This window comes from Schistocerca serialis, chromosome 11 (genome assembly GCF_023864345.2).
Source record: "Schistocerca serialis cubense isolate TAMUIC-IGC-003099 chromosome 11, iqSchSeri2.2, whole genome shotgun sequence".
Taxonomy (NCBI): Eukaryota; Metazoa; Arthropoda; class Insecta; order Orthoptera; family Acrididae; genus Schistocerca; species Schistocerca serialis.
The window spans coordinates 39,434,435-39,456,609 of record NC_064648.1 but is presented as its reverse complement, the minus strand read 5'-3'; the positions used below and the strand labels follow the sequence as shown (position 1 = coordinate 39,456,609).

At 43.4% G+C, this 22,175-nt stretch overlaps 1 protein-coding gene across 2 annotated transcripts in view; it reads right to left on the bottom strand.

Moving 5' to 3' along the window:
* Window positions 1-22,175, bottom strand: part of LOC126426794 (autophagy-related protein 9A) — a 151,259-nt gene that overhangs the window by 109,319 nt on the left and 19,765 nt on the right. For both annotated transcript variants that reach the window (XM_050088792.1, XM_050088793.1), the window contains exons 2-3: window positions 21,541-21,712; window positions 14,779-14,956 (exon numbers count right to left, since the gene is read on the bottom strand). In XM_050088792.1, the coding sequence (XP_049944749.1) occupies window positions 14,779-14,956; window positions 21,541-21,667 (305 nt within the window). In that variant the 5' untranslated portion in view covers window positions 21,668-21,712. The remainder of the gene's footprint in view (window positions 1-14,778; window positions 14,957-21,540; window positions 21,713-22,175) is intronic.

Here is a 22,175-nt window from a genome sequence, read left to right as displayed (position 1 = left end):
AGCACATACTCACCAAAGAGTGGTGACCCTCCTGCAGGAGCGGGGGAGGGGGGGGGGGGATTTGGAAAGACACACAACATGCCAGCCAATCTTCCGTGGGTGGGGGTTCCAGGCCACCAATGCCATATGATCATTTCATTTCTAAACTGCACCACACGGACAAATCGATTGCAATCCCACAAATAGTCATCGGGCAATGAAATTTGCTACATTGTTACCACACATAGCGGTGTACCGATTTGAAAAGATCAGTCACGTTCAGACGATGTCGGTCATAGACAGAATCCGTCGGTGTCAGTTGCACTGCGATCAATCTTCGGGCTACGGCCAGGCGATTTTTGCGGCGGGGTCGACCTGAGAAAAATGTGGCAGGAATTTCAGTTAGTGTGCACCTCCTGTGCAGAGGAGGGTGTTGTCAGATGACCACACTGCACAGAAGCAACTGCTGGAGAACTGTGGCTGACAGTGTGTTTCGTTAGAAAGGGTTTCAATTCCTACTCTGCATTTAGACCTCTTCCATTTGCATTTGTGGCTGATGAGCTGTTTGCCCTGTGTGAAAACCTCATAAGACATATTCCAGCAAAAAAAACTTAGTGAGAGAGAGAGAGAGAGAGAGAGAGAGAGAGAGAATGTGGTGGGGTGGGGCTTTTGACTACAGATTATAAAGAGCAAGGCACTTTGCAAATATACATTTGGCATTTTAACAAATGAAAAGGCCAACAAAACTAAAATGAAACAGATGGAAAAAAGTAAGTAAATTGTCTGTTGTTTCAAAAGTAATCCCCATACTGTTAATACATTTATCCTGCAGTGAGGCAAGGCAGTCAGTGCATCCATGGAAATGTTTGTGGTTGTCTACAGAACCACAACTATACAAACAGTTACAACTTTTCATCTGAAGCAAATCAACGGCCACAAATGCCTTTCCTCACGACTGGAAAAACACGGAAATCTCACAGGGAGAGATCGAGACTGTACGGAGGATCTGTAAGAGTTTTCCAATGAATGTCCTTCAACATACTGAAAAAGATTTCGGCAACATGTGGCCAACTTGTGGCAAGGCATTATCCTACAGCAGAATCATTCTTAGTTGTTTTTGCATCCTAAAACACAACAAAGTTCATACGCACCTATGTCAGAACTTTTGAACACTAATATGCGAAAGAGAGCTAATGACAATGACTTCCTCTTTGAGAAAGGTCCACAAAATACACCCTAGAGACAATGGAGGTCCCAAACTAAAGATTAAATGTCCTTCGTATATTTCCACAATGTATAAAAAGTAAAACACAGTCAACACACCGTGTGTTCTTCGATGAAACGGCCAATAACTCACACAGCAGACGTACATTACAATGTTAAGTGGTTAAAAAAAGGACATTCGGTCAGGCAATGGTGAACAGTCAAAGGTTGTTGACAGTGAGCACAAAGTGATGGGGGATCACCACTTAACAAATGGCTACAGTTAAAATGATAGTGCTCAATAAGCAACCCAGCTAAAATGATTTCACAGTGAGAGGACCGAGTGGAGGTCGACCGATGCGATGGGAGCGGCTTAATAACCCGGAGCTCGTTCCCGTGAAGACAAGACCAGTGGAGATGCCAAAGTGACACCACCTGGTAACAGACAGACGGAGATCATCGGAAGGCACGGAAGAACTAGTGGGCTGAGGTAGGACGACTGCAGCTTCGGCAGTAGTGTCAGCAGCCTCGTTCCCCGTCAGACCGACATGACCAGGAAACCACGTAAACATTGACAGTTATCAAGTGGAAGGTTTCTCGCACACATTGCACTGTGGACTGTGTATACATCACACTGAGGCTCTACAGGGCACTGAGAAATTGGAGCATATGACACAATTACACAGTGCATACGTGGATAACGCAAAAAAATTCCCGGATTTTTCCTGGATTTCCTGGTTAAAAATACACTTTTTCCATGTCAAGTGACAGTATATTTTCCCCTCAGATCTGTAAAACTTATCAATCCTTTGAATGGTTAAGGTTTTATACACTGGCATAAAACTTTCCAACCCTGTAGAAAATGAACCCGAGGGAGGCGAGGGAAGGGGGGGCAGGGGGGGGGGGGGGAAGTGAAAAAAAAGAAAAAATTTTTTGAAAAGATCTTTGATGTGTAGTAGCATGTAGGCTGCATATTTTTGCTGTACGATATGCTGCATATTTTCATGTTATGAATGCACGTATTCGAATTCCACCAAAGACAGCACATTAGTTTCCGAAGCATCAAAATTAAAATTGTGATGCACTTTTGTAAATCAGTCATACCTCATGTCACATAATCTTGCCAACCAATCATAGCAAACATTCAGAGCATTTGACACATGATGCAGTCAGCCAATAGCAACATCACTTAAGTAGTACGAACATGCAAACAGGAAAAGGTAATGGTTTAAATTAATATACATAGAATAGCTACAGAAAAAGCTAAGCCTTTTACATATAATATTGGTCTATTTTGCATGTGTTCCACTTTGAGATACAGCAGACAAATGTGCCAGTACAGTTTTAAATAAAACCACCGTTCGCAATATTTTCCTGCGACCTGTTAGAATTCTTTTCAGCAACTGTAAGAGAGCGTCAAAAAACAGTGTTGCTGTGCATGCACAGCTATGACGATGTGGTAAGCCCATATGCTCGTACGTATCTAGCATTAAGAGCTCTTACATTATGTCATAAATGAAAAAGGACATCAGAGGATACTCCAAGAGCATCAGAATTTTGTAAACCATACTAAAATGCATAATTTGGCTGAAAGTGCATATTCGTATGTCCATATTCAGAACTGAACTTGATATTAAGGTTTTCAGTGTAGTTTTCAGGATGCAAATTTTCTTGGAGTACCAGTACTGCATTATCTCATGTTTGATTCTTTTTTATGGCATAATGCCATGCATGCCAGAAGATAAAAACATGCGCTTGGAATTCAGCAAACAGTTCACACATACCATTAGTGTTTCAAATAAATTGACTGTCCCTGGAGAAGAGATGAATAAAAGCCAAATTTCTTTAGAAAATTCACAAAAATAACTTTATTGTTCTACAAGACAATTAATGTCTGGCTGCCAAAAACCTGGAAATAAAATAAAATCAGAAAACAAACTAATAACATACTTTTGCCTTTCATAACTATGTGAATGTATTTTAATTCACCTGATAGCTCCTGGACATAAAAATGCATTTTTCTTTCATTTGATGTAAGAGTAAACAAAGAGGAAACAGTGAAGTCACTGAATGTCAACATGGGTTATGTGGAGACTACCCCCTCCCCACTACAACCCGGACTGCTCTGCGCATGCGCAAATCTGGCAGCTCGGGTGTGACAGAAAAAGTTTTCCAGGTTGCATCTGGCTGCTTGTCCCTACAGCTGATAAGTGTAGCCCAAAGCGAGAGACACTATCGCTCATACATGACTCAACTGCATATGTGCATGACCTGGTGGCAACTGCTCAAACAAACCTAACATAAGCCATTGTGACGTCATGCAAATTGGAAGCTGTTTGTTGTTATGAAGTATTGTGTAGTCTTCATCCTAAAGCCTGCGACACATTTTGTTGTTGGCAGGCACTTGTGTGAGCGCTGTCGTAAATAGTGTGTTTCATTTGCAACGTAAGTTTTAATTTTGGTTTCTTTCTCTCGTATATGTTTCACTGGGGCGGTATTATTCTGCAGTAGCAGGCTGAAGTAAAATTCTTTGTCAGAGTATCAGTTTTTACCACTGAAAACTACAAAAATTTAACTGAAAAATAGAACAATGAAAAATTCCCAGAGTTCCAAATTTCTCAGTTTTCTCCCAGGTGAAAGAAATTCCGGGTTTTTACCAGTTTCCCCCAGTTGTCCTAGAGTGTATACACTCAGAATTAAAAACCCTGTGTCACCACAGCGAGTCCTGATAGAGGGCAAGGAGCTCTACAGTAAATATTGAGCACTGTTCTGGAAGCCAATACTGCAAATGGTCAGTGCCAATGACGAAGGCACACCCAATACCACGGTCAGTCTGAGAGCAATCAGTGTACACAAAGGTACTATTGCTAAGCCCCTTGGAAAGATGAAGAAACTTACAGTGACGGATTGAATCTGGAGCAGTTTCCTTAGGAAGCAAATGAAATCCAAGATGAACACGATCCGCTGCATGAAGCCAAGGTGGTGAAGAGTTGACAACCATTGGGAAAGTGGCAGGTAGTGTGAAGTTAAGCTGCCAGACTACTGGCTGAAAGCAAACTCCAGGATGTAACAGTAAGGGGAACGCATCCCATGCTGGCAGTCAAAGGAGTCATCAAAGGAGGAGGCATAGGATGGGTAGCCGGGCGTGGCAGACAAACGGCACGCGTATCCACTGAGGACAGCAGTAGTTCAGCAGCTTCTGCATAGAGACTCACAACCGATGATCGGCACACTGCTGAAGATGCCACTCCAGGAGAAAAGTCCGTAGAGAACTGCAATAGACTGCAAAATTGTAAACGAACAGGGAGTCGGAGATGCCTGGTGGAAGATAGGCCATATCGATGTTAATGGCTATAACAAAGAGGACAATGCTGAAGTTGGAACCCAGAGGCATGCCATTTTGCTGGATAAAGGTGTACGACACTGCAGAACCCACACGTACCTTGAAAACTGTCTTTTAAAAATTCTTGCAGGAAATTGAGCAAGCGGCCTGGATGCCCCACGTATAGAGAGTACAGAGGATACCAGTCCAGCAGGTATCTTCAGCTTTCTCCACATAAAATAATATGGCCACAGTCCAATATTTCCACAGAAAACCATTCACGACACGGGTTGACAATGTGACAAGATCGTCAACTGCAGAACGGTGGGCTCGAAATCTACACTGTGCAGTGGCAAGTAGATTGCGAACCTCGAGCCACCACACTAGCCAGGCAGGAATAATATGTTCCATCACCTTGCAAACACAGCTGGTATGAGAAATGGGCCAGTAGCTACAATGAAGATGTTACCCTTACCGGGTTTAGGTGTCGCTATCAGTGGCTTCGTGCCAGTGTCCGAAACATGCGCCATCTGCCCAGATGCGATTCTACGTACGAAGGAGAAAGTGCTTGCTCACAAGAGAAAGGTGCTGCAACATCTGAATGTTAACATCGTCCGCCCCTGGGGCTGAAGATCGGCATGAAGTGAGACCAGGACGCAGCCACCTCCTAGTAAAGGCAGCACTGTACCATTAAAGATTCTGTGAGGAGAAGGGCATTGCCCGAGCTGCCTCCACAGGTTTTCAATGGAGAAAAGCAGGGTGGTAGTGGGTGGAACTCTAAAGCTCCGCAAAATAGTGGCCTAGGGTGTTGGAGGTAGTAGTAGGGTCCACAATAACATCATCTGCTACGGTCAGGCCGGAAGTTGGGGAACAGACCTGGGTGCTAGAGAGCCGTCAGAGGTTGGCCCACACAACGGAAGAGAGAGTGGAATTGTTTTAAAAAAAATAATGCAGAATATTTTTTTTTTCCTATTCTGAAGACTGCGACAACATTGTGCACGCATATGTTTGTAATAAATGTAGTTTGTCATGGTAGGATGATGGTTAAAAATGCAGATAGCAAGTACCCACACAGGAATTGTGTCACGACGTGCCCCGTCCACCAAGGGACCGGGACATGGTGCCGTAGAGAGGAAGTGCGAGGAAGGGAACATTCTGCGGCTGTAAGGATATTCTACCTGGTCCTCACAACTGGGGAAATGTTGTTTGTTAGAGGTCACCATGGAGGAGTACAGCCTCCAGTCAGCACTAGAAAGATGTCAGTCGGGTTTAGATGTAGGTGGGCGAGGAGTCGGCAAACGGATAGCACACAGGAAACCGTCACTCGAGTACGTGTCGGAGACAATGGACCACCCGAAACGACGAGCAAGCTGGGCAGTGCAGAATGATAGGTCCAAATGGAAATAGGTGTGTGCGGACTCTGAAGGAACACAGGTGCTGCAGTATTACGGCAGAGGAGGTCGAGTCGACTGAGAAGCTCAGCCGAGAGGCGCATCTCTGACAGGTTCTGGAAGAGCACCAAAGGCAGTGGTGTGCATTAAAGCCACTGAACAGCAAAAAGGTGTGAGGAAGTTGATCAATAAGCCGCAGGAAGTCTGCCCTGGTGACACTGAAAGATGGAGGGATGCAGAAATTACGAACAGGAAGGGTGAAGTGAGGAAGGAAAATCCAGACTGCAACAGCTTGCAGCTGGGTGTTCAGTGAGACGGTCCGATTTCCCGGAGGCAGAAAACAAGGAGTCGCAGTGATTCCACGAACAGCCACAACTACACCTTGTCAGATCTAGTGTTGCAAAGATTCCCCCGGAGAAGAGTCATAATGGGGTACAGGGAGGAGGGAACAAGCGAAGGGCAATCCACCTAGGCAGACTCTCTGCTACAAGGCACAAAGGTTGGAGGATTCTGTCCCACGAAATCTACAGAGGCCATGGCATTTCTCCTGGTTCAGGCTGCAGATTCCAAGGAAGAAAAATATAAGGCGGGGCACACTGGCAAAAGTGAGGTCAGCCAGGTGAGTGGCGATACCACAGAAGAGGACCTCCGAGACGCAGAAGTAGAAGACTGTTTGCCTTTATTCGATTTCTTAGAGTCTTTATGGGCAGCACGCGAGTCTCAGACGGTTGTCAGCCAGACGGGCATAAGAAATCTTCACTGGAATATTTCTATTGCCCTTTCTGGCCTGCTGGCTGTGATTTCACTGCTGGGGATGAGGATTTAGTGGCTCGTTGCACGGCTCTAGGAGAAGGAGACGGGGACGCTACCACGATACTGGGCGATTTTACAAATGCAGTGCAGAACTGGAGGTCGCAAGTCTGCACAGGTGTGTCCTTTGTGGAGCGAGGTGTAGGAAGAACAGTACTGTAAGTGCTGGGTGGTAAAACAGAGGGCTTTCAACTAGCCGACAACTTGCGAGTGATAGGGTAAGGTATGTCTCCTGCACCCAGATCTCCCGGATGGCCCGCTAATCAAGATACACGGGACACTCACAGGATGAGGCAGCACAGTCTCCGTTATAGTTGATACAGCGAGGAGAATGTGGTCGGCAACTGCCCTCGTGAGTATCCCCTACCACAAGCAGCGCAATTGGCAGTACTTTTAAAGGACATCCGAGTGTGGCTCTCGATACTGGAAGCAACGCACCGCGTTTAGAACGAACGGTCGGACAGTGACGACTTCGTAGCCCGCTTTGATATTCGACGGAAGCACTACTCGATCAGCAGAAAGAAAAAGAGTGCACATACGAACTGAGGCGGCATCAACCAATGGACTGCATTGACACCCTTGTTAGAGAGGTAAGTCTGGATTTCTTCATCAGTCAGACCGTCAAGCAGCCGAATGTAAATAACACCACACATATACTTCTGTGCTCGACAGGCCTCGACACAAACAGGCTAGCCGTGGAGGAGAGGAGCTGTAAGCAGCTGTCGGGCTCGAAAATTACTATCTGTTTCCAATGGTAAAGTCCCATTGTGTAAACGAGAGCAAGGTGGTGGACAGGGTCTTTGAATCCTTAGCCTCATTCCATTTCGCTTTAGTAGACACACACTGAGATGATGAAGAGTGGCTCACTGCAAAAAAGTCCCCCACAATTACCAGCATCTCCGACAGTGGTTTCCTTCCAACTGGAGGGCCTCGGGTGATTGTTCACACCTCAGGTAACACCCCCCGAACATCTGAAAGAGGGACCAATCGGCACTTTGGGAAGTTAGCAGCTCAAGCAATCATCCATTCCTGCCCTGGTCTGCCCCAGGGGATACGTACAAACTCTACCTGTCGACCCAGGACTGGGAATTATGCTTTACCCAGTCACCCGTTATACGTCAAACGTATAACCCCTTCAGCAGTGCACAAAGAGGAAGAAGAAACGGAGAGGACCCTCAAATGTTGATGTCCGGCTATTAAAACCTCAGAACACATTCTGAAAAATATCCCAGACATATTCCCCAATAGAGGGGAAACGACTAGCACGAGGATGAACACGCAGCACGGAAAGGGAATGGCTGCTGCAAAGGCTGGGGCCCCGTGGTAGCTAAGCACTAACCTGCCAAAGAGTGGTGAGCTCTCTAGGAGGAGAGGACGGGGGAGGGTGGGGGCTGTGCAGTGGAGGGGCAACACAATCGTGCCATCCGTCAATGTTCCTGGGCATTTGGACTCGATGGCACATTTCAATTTTTGCAAAGTATCCACATACCGGTGCCTGTTAATTGTGGCAGTGTGTTCCAGAAAGCCAACGAGCGGCGGACCGTTGCAGTCGGGGAAAAATGTCATTGTAACTTTGCACCATTTTCACTATACACTGTGGAAATTTCGTCAGGAATCTCTTACACATCCACTGTTCGGTCCCAATCTCTCCCCGTGCGATTTCCACATTTCTGGAGCCCTGGAGAAAGACATTCCCGGACATCTCTGCTTCGGACGAAGAGGTGCACGCCTGGCTACAACCGCAAACATTTTTCTGTGAAGACACCGAGTGTCTCGTGTCACAGTGGCACGAATGTATGAACACTTAAGGGGATTATTGTTGGAAAAATATACAATTTACTTACATTTTTCATCTGTCTCAGTTCCACGTGACTGTCCCTTACATATAGCTGCCGTTTATCTGCTGTTACTAGTTCGAGTTATCCACCATCCAACGAAATCGGCATAGCTACCAATGTTCCTCCATTATATAAGTGGACATACTCCCTGGTAGCATACAGAAGTTTCACGGCTCCGTGACATCTTTACGGCATAATTTCGCAAACTTAGTAACGTACCACATGACCTACAGACAGGTACTAATGATGATGATGATGATGATGATGATGATAATAGAGGAAGTCATTAAAAACTTGAGATGGCGTACCGATTTGACACAGCGAGAAAAACCATATATTTATCAAAGAATGTTGCCACAAGAAATTACGTTCTGATTCTCATCTCGTATTGTATCTTAACTTCAAATTATCCATGTAAGTCAAATTTTAAGCATTCGCACAGTCGTGCTTGCCTATTTCAGGATGGCGATGTGGCCTCAGACCGAGTGCCACCGAATTTAAAATCTTACGTAGCTGTGCAATGTATCTTAATAAAGAAAAAATCTGGGATGGAATAACAACAATTAAACAGGAGGGACTGCTGCTCACCACACACAGAAAACACTGAGCACGATGTTTCATCAGGTAACATGCCTAACCGCAAACTAACAGCAGAACAGGTATTGCACAATAGTCAAAGATTTTCTTGAATATGTAGTTCAAGGTATTAATGAGAGAGGCAAATAGTTAATAATGAAATTAATGACAAGGACATTATATTGTTAAAAAAAAAGTTGTATACAGGGTATAGAACACTTTCAATTATTTATTGCACAATAACCAAACACTGTACATATATCATCATACATATGTCATTTACAATAGAAACCGTGAAAGTCCTCCCCCCACCCCCCACATATACCGCCACAGTGTAGTTTGGTAATTTGCTGACAGTCAGCGCCAGTTACAAACGTGGCGAGTTCACGTGCGGAGCGAGCTTTCTGTGTGTCGAAGTTCGACAAAAACAAGAGTCTACAGCTGTTTGACGGATGTTTAGAACAGAGTAGCCACCGACAAGAAAGGCCATTTGCCACTGGCACAACAAATTTGTTACAGCGGGTCGCCTGTGCCCGGCAAAGAGAAGCGGACGACCCAGTGCGAGTGAAGTGAATGTGGAGTGCGTACGAGAGACATTCATAATGAGTCCAAGGATATTTGTGCGTCGTGCATCCCGCATTTGTAAAAAAAACCTTCCAGAGTTTCTCTTCAAAATGCAATACATATGACATCTGTATAATGTTTAGTTCTTGTGCAATAAATAATTGAAAGTGTTCCCGAACTTTATGTACACCCTGTATTTGTTCAATGCAAAATTAGTACCATAGTATAAACTTTCTAAAAGTTACTATAGCTTCAAATATGGAAACAGGAGACAGGTTTTTGAGCACAGTAGGAGATTAACTGGGTAACCTGCACATACGGAGAAGTGGTTGTACGAATAAAAAAGGAAACATTCTCAGAAGAAGTTTCTCAGAGAAAAAAAAAACATTCTCACAGAAGGTTTTCAGTTTCATATGAATAAAAAAATCTACATCATATTCTCTGATGAGGGACTTTCATATCACTACCTTCACTCCTCCTCAAGAGGGTTGTCAGTGTGTGGCATTTGTTTGGCGAAGAACAAATGCGTGACATCACATTTCATTCGACTTGCTCAAACGGGCAAGTTATTTGATGTACAAATATGGAAGTGGCAATGTCTTCTGGAAGAGTTGCGCAGTATTTTTATTTTACTTTTATGTGCAGCAAAAATTATTAAGATGATTACGAACAGTTTATGAAAATGCATCTTCTGACAATGTTATCAAATTTTTCATTTGCAGGAAACTTGTTACGGAAGTTAGGTGAACACATTATGTAAACAAAATCACATTTTCATCTTCGCCAAAATGGAACTCTGTCAGTTTTATCCAACATGAGATAATTTTGGTTACACGTGATGCACAATGATCCACCCGTGTCTCAAGCACTGGAGTGGTCACTCTTGTGTTTTTGCTATGAGAAACAGATCACTAGGTTTGTAATAAATTAGTTATTAATTTTTCTGGACCACTTTCTTATTACTAACATAACAAAATATAAGACCGTTGCTATGTGAGAACTTCATGATAAACATCCGAAAATGTCGGTAACACAATTGCACAGTCTATACTTAAGTCTTCTCATACACTAGTCTGAAACTTAGGTCCGCTTTATACCACAAAGATGTTTTCATTTTCACTTTGTTTGAAATGTTGCCCCCTCTTCTTTCACGGTTTTCGAGAAGGAAATTTGCCGGCCAAATAAAGTTTTTATTTTCAGTGCCATAGGGTCTGCAGCTGTGATGAATTTTTTGAATGATTTCTTGAAGCCTTCAGCTGCCATTCTCTTTATATCTTACACAATTTTATGGGAAAGTAACGGGCTCCTAAAATAGTGTGAACACCTCTAACTAATTTATGAGAATAACATAATGACATAGGAGCAACAACGTATATGACAATCTGTTACTAAAAAAATCATCCATAAGATGCTTGGAAATGGCATACGGCCAAAATGGTACAATTGTACAGGAAATAAAGCGAATGGCAGCTGAAGGCTTCAAGAAATCATTCAAAGAATGTTTTTATTGTTAAACGTCTCTAAACTTCTACAGTTTATCTCTTCAGTATTTCTTTGGGCTATGCACATCATCTTTTTGCCCTTCCAAGCTACATAAACTCTGACACTTTTACTAATAAAACTATCTGTAAACCTCACACTCAACAGAACTTACTCAGCTCTAAGTATGCTACAGAGCTCATGTCAAAACAACTGAGAATGTGAAGTATATTCTCCAACTCACTTTATTCCTGCGAACCTGAGAATGTTCTCCGAAATTCCGAGAATAAAGTTTTATTCATACGGTCCGAGAAGAGGTGGAGAATACTTTGCGGTGTTCCAGTACACTCTCTGTCTCCGTCCCACATTACGCCACAGTCCAAACTCCAGCCTTCACGTACCCCTGCGATGCAGAAGTGAGTGCCAAATGCTGGCTGTATTTCTGCTTCTGACTGTCACTAGATAAATTTTACACTTTAAAAACTACGGCAATCGCTCATTAACATAATGTTCACTTTGTTGTTATGGTCTCCAGTCCAAAGACTGGACTGTGCAATTCTCCATACTACAATACTCTGTGGAAAGTTCTCCAATCTGAATAACTACTGCACCCTACATCATTCTCAGTCTGTTAACTGTGTTCGTCTCTTGGTTTTCCTCTGCAATTGTTACCTCTCCCGTGCCCCCCCCACCCCCCACCCCACTTCCTCCAACACTAAATTGGTGATTCCTTGACCTCTCACAATGTATCATACAACCAATCTCTTCTTTTAGTCAAGGTGTGTCTCCCAATTCTATTCAGTACCTCCTCATTAGTTACACAACCTACCCAACTAATCTTCAGCATTGTTCTGTAGCACCACATTTCTAAAGCTTCAATTCTCTTCTTGTCTAACCTGTTTAATCATCCATGTTTCACTTCCATAAATGGCTACACTCTAGACAAATACCTTCAGAAATTACTTCCCAACATTTAAGTCTATATTTGGTGCCAACAAATTTCTCTTCTTCAGGGACGCTTTTCTTGCTATTGCCAGTCTACATTTTATATCCTCTCTACTTGGATCATAATCAGTTATTTTGCTCCCCAAATAGCAAAACTCAACTACTACTTTACATGTCTTGTTTCCTAATTAATTCCCTCAGCATAAGTTGATTTAATCTGACTCAACACCTTTATTCTTGTTTTGTTTTTGTCGATATTCATCTTATATCAACATACTGAGACACCACCCATTTCGTTCAACTGCTCTTCCAAGTCATTTGCCGTCTCTACAGGGAATTATAATGCCACTGGCAATCGCAAAGATTTTATTTTTTCTCCCTTGGTTTCCTTTACAATTTGCTCAGTGTACAGATGGAATAACATTGGCAATAGGCTACAATCCTGTCTCATTCCCTTGTCAACCACTGCTTCCTTTCGTGCCCCTCGACTTAACTACTGTCTGGTTTCTGAGCAATTTATAAATAGCCTTTCGCCTCCTGTATTTTACCGCTGCCACCATTAGAATTTGAGGAAGAGTATTCCAGTCAACATTGTCTAAAACTTTCTTTAAGCCTACAAATGCTATAGGTTTGTCTTTCTAAGCTATTTTCTAAGGTAAGTCACAGGGCCAGTACTGTCTTGCATGTTCCTACATTTCTCTGGAATCCAAACTGATCTTCCCTGAGGTTGGCTTGTAGCAGTTATTTTATTGTTCTGTACAGAGACAAATTGGTCTGAGGAAAAAACTTTTAGTGGGGCAAGTTTGGTGCTTTTATGGCTTTAAGTTGGCATCACTGGGTTGAGCCCTGATCAGCTGATGTATCAACATTGTTTTGTTTATAATGTCAAAAATACATTTCAAGATGGTGAGTCTGCTTGAAATGTCCACGTTAGTTGAACAACGTTCTGTTATTCATTTCTTACTTGCTGAAGGTGAGAAACCAGTGAATATATACTGTAGAATGTCTAATGTTTATGGTGCAGGTTATACGAATTGTGCAAATTTTTACAAGTGGGTAGAGCAATTAAAAAATGGTCTTTACTCAGTGACTGACGAACACTGTTCTGGCCGACCAGTTGCAGTTTCAAATCCCTCACTTGAAAGTAGAATCATGTTGCCGACCGCCGTGTGACTGTGGAAATAATAGTTGATAAGGTTCAAGTTAGTACTGGTACAGTTCATAACATTATCTATAACAAACTGAAGTACCGCAAAACATGTGCAAGATAGATCACAAAGGAGTTGAAGCAGCTACAGAAGGAAACAAGGTTAAGTGTGTGCGCAGAGCTAAAGGAATATTATGAAAGACGTGGTGAGCACTTCCTCAACAAAATTTTAACCTGTGGTGAAACTTGGGTTCACTATTGTGAGCCAGAATTTGATTTCCATTTGTATGGTGCACACTGAAGGAGGCATTACATGGGAAGAGGTTCCAGGACAACGAGGAAGTGAAAAAGTTTGTGGGAAATTAGTTCAAACATCAAGATAAAGAGTTCTTTGCAGCCACAATAAAAAGCTTGTAGCCTGTTGGAATGGGGTGGAAGCATACCAACTCACCTGTGAAGAAAAAATTCAAAATCCAAGCATCAGCAGGAAAAGTCGTGTTAACGGTGTTTTAGGATGCTGAAGGTCCAGTTTTTTTGTGATTATCTGGACGTACAGCATACAATAAACAGCCAATACTGCTCGGATTTGCTTTTAAACAAGGTGAAGCCAGCCAGGGAGATGTCGTGGATCTCGGAGTAGAGGTACGATTCTCCAGCAAGACAATACACGTCCTCATATTGCTCAACAAACCCGTGAAACCAACAACAAAATGGGCAGGGAATTACTGCCTCATCGCTATTACAGTCCTGATTTAGCACCTAGTGATTTCTGTATACTTGGTGCACAGAAGGAGGCATTACATGGGAAGAGGTTCCAGGACAACAAGGACGTGAAAACATTTGTGGGAAATTGGTTCAAACCTCAGGATAAAGAGTTCTTTGCAGCCTGAATAAAAAGCTTGTAGCTCGTTGAAACAAGTGTATAAATGTTCAAGGGGATTATGTTGAAAAGTAGAAAAAGTATTGCTTTGTAAAAATAAATGCTTTTTTTCTCTCTTTAATTACTGAATGACCCTCGTATTTTGCAACTGTGACTCAATAAACTGATAATTCGATACTTTTCATACCTGTTAGCAACTGCTTTCTTTGGAATTGGAATTATAATGTTCTTCTCGAAGTCTGAGGTTATTTGATCTGTCTCTTACACCTTGCACACCAGAAGGAAAAGTTCTGTCACAGCTGGGTCTTTCAAGGCTATCAACAGCTCTCACGGAATGTTGTATACTTCTGGGACATCATTTTTACTTAGGTCTTTCAGTGCACTGTCAAATTAGTCTCGCAATATATATCCTACGGTGTTGCTTTCGAGTACATCTCCCTCGTATACACCCTCTGCTCAACGACACCAATAATGTCGAATATCGTCACTGCAGCTCAGCTGACACAAAAATCGACAATAAATCCCGAAGTGCACGCTGCAGTCGGTCGCTACCAGGTGGAACGTAAAGTTGCCCTCGCCACCGTGTACCGAACCCACCGCCTGTCGCCTTACGCGCACTCCGATATAGTGAAGGTGCCGCGTACCTGAAGAGCACGGGGTAGTCTACGCAGTGCAGCAGGAAGGTGGCGAAGCCGGCGACGAAGACGAACTGGCCCAGCTCGAGCAGCTCCTGCAGCATCATGCAGGCGAAGCCGTGCTTCTGGTGGTAGTGGTACATGCGCGTGAAGAACGCGTCCAGGTCCTCCACGTGGTTCCAGCGTGCTGTGACAGAACGGAACAGAATGCAATCCGCACTGTAACGGGACACAGCAAAGACAATTATTCGATCGAAACACCGGTACCTCGTCAGTAAGTCCGGTCGAACGGCTACACGGGTACAGGGGATCGGACCAAAATATGCAAACACAAAAAACAAAACACATTACCGTGCCTAATATGGCGTAGGAAAACGTTCGGCTTTCACAACAGCTTCCAGTCATCTCCAAATGGGTAAATACACCTCCCGCACAGTTTCTGAGGGAAGCTTATACTACCATTCCTGCAAAATAGTGGCAAGCTCAGATAACGATGATCGAGGTGGACCTTACTCTCTACAGGAAACTGTAGAGGCTCAGTAATATTGTAATAATACGAGTCAAGATAGATGTAATGGAACTTGAATAGCGTATTTGCCTCTATTGGTTACGATAGAGAGATCGATGTTTCGGCCCTGTCTGTATGTGTGAGTGATATATATATATATATATATATATATATATATATATATATATATATATATATATATATATATATATATATATATATATATATATATATATATATATATATATATATATATATATATATATATATATAGAAGGAAACATTCCACGTGGGAAAAATTATATATAAAAACAAAGATGAGGTGACTTACCGTACCGAACGAAAGCGCTGACAGGTCGATAGACACACAAACAAACACAAACATACACACAAAATTCAAGCTTTCGCAACAAAGTGTTGCCTCATCAGGAAAGAGGGAAGGAGAGGTGAAGACAAAAGGAAGTGGGTTTTAAGGGAGAGGGTAAGGAGTCATTCCAATCCCGGGAGCGGAAAGACTTACCTTAGGGGGAAAAAAGGACGGGTATACACACACACACACACACACACACACACACACACACACACACATATCCATCCACACATACAGACACAAGCAGACATATTTAAAGACCAATATCCCTCGTGGAATGTTTCCCTCTACTCTATTTATATATAATATTGCACGAATAAAGGCTGGCTATCGTTAAAAACGCACGCCGCGCAATTTGTTACGATTTGGTCGGTCATAATAACAATAACATGCTTTTGAATGCAATTAAAATATAACAGTGATACCTGTTTAGTGTTATTGGAAATAATATATAGTAAATTAATGAGTAAGGTAGCCAATCATATAAGAAGAGGTAAAATTGGGCATATTGAGGTGTTTTGCTTTATATCAACGAAGCCGATGGTACGGCGTCATTTTTTCATTTACTCTTAGAAAAAAAAAAAAAAAAAAGTAAAGAAGTGCTAATTGTGTGTTGTGAAAAAATATAGAGGCGAGTTTTAAATAACTACAGTATGCGATCAGAGTAACAAAAGTACATTTAGTTACACAAAACTGCGGATAGCCAAGTGTGGTCCTTAAATAGAGTACACCTACAGGGCGGTCAATTCCGGGATAAATCTATACACATCTCACGAGGGTAACATTATTGAGACATTATTTTTTTTTTTTTTAATTATATCGCGGAGAGCTGGCTCCAATTTATGAAAAGGAGAAAAACGTTAACTTTTACGCGAACCCTTAATAATAGCGGACCGGAGAGAAAAGTGTGTAATTGTCTTACGCCTAACAAACATTCGTGGAGGGCGGTGGCTAAACTAGAAGAGTCAATTACAAAATATTGTATCATTATCATTGACTGTTGGTGTCGAGCAGCCAAAACTGTTCATCAAAGGGTTTCGATGGAACTTGGGAGTTAGGGTTCAGGCATTCGCATGTACTCTACATCAGAGTGTAAATGAGTGGTGAATGCGAAATAAAACTGTACACAAAGTTACGTTAAATAAAATAGAAGAAATAAGACAGTGTGGTCATATCTGTTATTATTCCATAAACTGTAACGTTTCTTATCATTGTACGAAGCTTTTATAGATGATCTAAATGACAATTTGCTTCGAAGGGATCTCGTTACGAGTTAAGTTTTGGGGACCTGGTCAAGAGGGGGTAGTTCGTAGATCCTAAACTAATGCAGCTACTCTGGAATCAGGTGCTACCGTGACCGTTGTGTGTTGTCAATGACTTAAGGTCACCGTATCTCACGCTCTTAAGATCGACGCGCCTTTCCACTCGGTATAACGGTGCCTCACGGCAACAACAACAATGCCGAAGACAAAGGAAGATGCGGTAGAATATCTGATACCTGGCAACTGTAATGGCCAGGGGACACGCGCCAATTAGTCCTCGCGCTCACAAAACCGGTCTCCAAAGATGCGAGTTGTGCTAACAGTGGCTCTATCATCTCCGAACACGGCACCACCACTGGGAAACAAACACAGTACGCTGAGACGGACCTCACCACTCAAAACTGTCATAATCCACAATAGTAATACGACCTGGCAGAATAACAGTGGGGGCCATGGAATACCACAGTACAGCTACCCAAATCATCATTAGTCCCCCGTCACTCTCCAAGAATTACTTTCTTCCACTGCTCCACAATTTTATGACTTGGGCACCACGTTTTCTCGCTACGGGGCATTCACATCACACTGACGTGCAGTTTTGCCATTCCAGCCTGCCCTACTATTGCCTGCTTACAGAGCTCCGCTCGTGTCGCTTCGGTGCCAATAGGGTTTACGAGTGCAACATTCAGTTCTGCAATGACTTTTGCAGCTTCCATCCTCTTAATTTTCGTCAGAATGTGCTTCGACAACCACCTGTCACGATTGTTCGACACACATTTTTGTCCGCGTCATGACTTGGCGGACAATATTTTTTCGCTTTCCCTGTACACAGTAGGGGTCTTTGATAAGGTGTCTCTCAAAATGGCAAACACTTCAGTTACCTCGAATGAGATTTTCACTCTGCAGCAGAGTGAGCGCTCATATGAAACTTCCTGGCAGATTGAAACTGTGTGCCCGACCGAGACTCGAACTCGGGACCTATGCCTTTTGCGGCCTTCTCATTCTGCAAACATTCCCCATGCTGTGGCTAAGCCATGCCTCCGCAATATCCTTTCTTTCAGGGTGCTAGTTCTGCAAGGTTCGTAGGAGAGCTTCTGTAAAGTTTGGAAGGTAGGAGACGAGATACTGGCAGAAGTGAAGCTGTGAGGACCGGACGCGAGTCGTGCTTCGGCAGCTCAGTTGGTAGAGCACTTGCCCGCGAAAGGCAAAGGTCCCGAGTTCGAGACTTGGACGGGCACACAGTTTTAATCTGCCAGGAAGTTTCACTTCAGTTATCTCGGTTACAGAGGCACCCACCATAATGGCACCGACAATTTGCCCGTGTCCAAATGAACTGAACTCCAATGTAATGCACTAGCAGCTACACATAATACTGTTCTCACTGACTCTTTCAGTGTATTGCAGACATTGTGGAGGTGTCATTTGCGGTCAAATACGACACCACGGCCCGTAGCCTCAGCCGGTATACGCACCGATGTTCGAGCACACACTTCTTGCTGAATTTCCGTATTTTTGTCCGACTCCTGTACATAGGAGATGATTTTGCTAAATGTCAACAAACCGTAGGAAATGGTGTTCGAGAGGAAAAGGAGCAACAGAGGTGACAGGTATATCCACACGAAGGTGGGGGGAAAAAAGAGCTTTGACAGCTGTAGTGATACAAAATTTAGGCTGCACCACTGTCGATTTTTCTGCCTCCGCGATATACGATAAAGTACGTTTTATAATCTACTTTTACACACAGTAGTGAATTTTGTGATTTTTAATTGTTATTTGTACAAGACTATAAAATATTTATAATTTTTACTTCACTTTCTCGAGCACAAAGTTTCTTGAATAGAATTACAAGTTTTGGCTACACAATACCCATCTTCATAATCTACAATGGGAGTAAAACAAATTACATTATTAACTACCACATTAAGAGAACAAAAACAAATGACGGAAGTTATAACAAAAACATGATATACCTCTCATTCTGCTGTACTGCAAGAAGTCATAATGAGTGAAAAAAACACAAGTTGAAACTGCCATGCATGCTTCAACTGGTTATGTATAGGATTCAAAGCTATCCCAGACATCGTTGATGCATGCATAATGTGCAAACAATTACAATTAGGCCTTCAGCAAATAGTTGGAAAGTACACTGGGAGGACAAAATTATGTACGTGTGTGTGTGTGTGTGTGTGTGTGTGTGGTGTGTGTGTGTGTGTGTGTGTGTGTGTGTGTGTACCACAGACACAGTCCCTTTGACTGTTCAGAGATGTCGCTAAACCCACCCAAAGATGTGAATAACCATGCATGAGCAGTGCCTATTAGACAGAGGGTTTCGACAGCTGATCAGCTCCAGTCTTTCCACCAGGTAGGAGGTACACGGCTTGTGTTGTCTGTAGTTCAACCGTGCCTAGACGGTCAATATCGCGATCCACATTGATCGCATCTGCATTGTTACTTTGTGCCAGGAAGGGCTCTCAACAAGGGAAGTGTCCAGGCACCTCTGAGTGAACCAGGGCGATGTTCACGCATTGAGGAGATACAGAGAGACAGGAACTGTCAATGACATGCCTTGCTCAGGCCGCCCGAAGGCTACTACTGCAGTGGATGACCGCTACCTACGCATTACGGCTGGGGGAACCCTGACAGCAACGCCACCATGTTGAATAACGCTTTTCGTGCAGCCGCAGGACGCCATGTTACGACCCAAACTGTGTGCAATAGGCTGCATGATGCGCATCTTCACTCGCCACGTCTGTGGTAAGGTCCATCTTTGCAGCCACGACACTGTGCAACGTGGTACAGATGGGCCCGACAACATGCCGAATGGACCACTCAGGATTGGCATCACGTTCTCTTCACTGACTAGTGTCGCATATGCCCTCAATCAGACAATCGTCGGAGACGTGTTTGGAGGCAAACCGGACAGGCTGAATGCCTTAGACACACTGCCCAGCGAGTGCAGCAAGGTGGAGGTTCCCCGCTGTTTTGGGGTAGCATTATGTGGGGCCGACGTACACCACTGGATGTCACGGAAGGCGCCGTAACAGCTGTATGATACATGAATGCCACCCTCCGACAGATAGTGCAGCAATATCTGCAGCATATTGATGAGGCATTCGTCTTGATGGACGACAATTTGCGGCCTCATTGTGCACATCTTGTGAATGGCTTCCTTCAGGATAAGGACATCACTTGACTAGAGTGCCCAGCATGTTTTCCAGACCTGAGCCCTATCAAACCTGCCCGGGATAGATTGAAAAGGGCTGTTTATTGATGACGTGACCCACCATCCACTGTGAGAGATCTACGCTTAATCACCATTGTGGAGTGGGACAAAATGGTTTAAATGGCTCTGAGCAGTATGGGACTTAACATCTGAGGTCATCAGTCCACTAGAACTCAGAACGACTTAAACCTAACTAACCTAAGGACATCACACACACACCCATGCCCGAGGCAGGATTCGAACCTGCGACCGTAGCGGTCGCGCGGTTCCAGACTGTAGCGCCTAGAACTGCTCTGCCAACCCGGCCGGCGGAGTGGAACAATCTGGACCAAAAGTGCCATGATATACTTGTGAATGGTATACCGCAACAAATACAGGCATGCATGAATGCAAGAGCACGTGCTACTGGGTATTAGAGGTACCGGTGTGTACAGCAATCTGAACCACAACCTCTGAAGGTCTAATTGTATGGTGGTATAACATGCAATGTGTAGTTTTCATGAGCAATAAAATGGGCAGAAATGATGTTTATGTTGATCTCTATTCCAATTTTCTGCACAGGTTCTGGAACCGAGGTGATGCAAAACTTTTTTTGAAGTGTGTCTTTATGTGCACATAGTCATATTCTCTATTGCTATGAGTGCCTTTTTGCTTTACCTAAGTTAATTCTATTTTTATTTTAATTCATGCACACGTGTCACTCTGCTTTTTCATCACACAGATGACATTTGCTTATTCTTCATTTCTAGTATCTTCTATGCCGGCGTTCATTTTTAATGTGACGTATACCCCTGGCACTAATTTTAGGGCAAGTCTTTAACATTTTATACATTATCTCTTTTCCAAATTCATGCTACTAAATCATCTCAGTAATATGAGATATGACTGTACCAGTTATACGTAACTTTGTCCTCTCCATGTACTTTCACATTATTTGATGAAAAATAAATAATTTACAAATTTGTAACTACTGATTGCTTTTACAGTTGATTTAGAAGTACAGTTTGTTCTTTAAAATATTCCATTGTAACTGGATAGATAAAAAAAATCTACTCGCCAAGTGGCAGCAAGAGAACATACATATAAGGGCATTTAAATCTGCAAGCTTTTGGAGCCAGTGGCTCCTTCTTCTGCCAGCAGGGCTGAAGAGAAAGGACAAGGGGCAAACGTAAAGGACTGGTGAGGTCTAGGAAATGAGAAGTGTTTTGAAAAGTCGCCCAAAACCCTGGGACACAGGAGACTTACCGGACTGGATCTGCCAAGTCTCCCCTGACCCAGGGTTTTGGGTGACTTTTCAAAACTCTTCCCATTACCCAGACATCGCAATTCTTTTCCTTTACCCCTCTACCTTCACTCCAACCCCGCAACGGTACAGACTCGACCCGACTCGCTGCGCGCACACACTCACCGCGGCCACTCTCGGGCACGACGTGGATCATGACTCCGCTCTCCTGGGGCGTCTCGTCACCGGTGTCCGCCGGGTCAGCCCCGAAGGGCTGCAGCGGCTGGTAGCTCGCCTCCAGAGTGGCCGTCATCCTGACGGTCGGCCGGTCTCCACTTCACGGACTGCGAGGCTTCCCCTGGAAACAGTAATGTCCATTATCTGTGCATTTTTTTTGCTAACACTACAATCTGGACACAGAATATGATGAAATTATCATTATGAGGGGGACAAACTTGTACAAATCATTTGTCATTCAGTTTAGGTTTTTTTGTAGTAGCTGTGTTTGCAGACAAAAATCACTGGCTTTCAGGTCTGCCATTATGCATACAATCTTTTTATATAAACTCAAACAAGTTTCAGCATCTCTGTACTGTCATCATTGGTTAGCCTTTATTCAGTTCTGCAAAAATGTGAGCATGTTATAAATAATACACTATGTGATCAAAAGTATCCAGACACCACCAAAAAACACACATTTTTCATATTAGGTGCATTCTGCTGCCACCTACTGCCAGGTACTCCATATCAGCGACCTCAGTAGTCATTAGACATCGTGAGAGAGCAGAATGTGGGGCTCCACGGAACTCGTGGACTTCGAA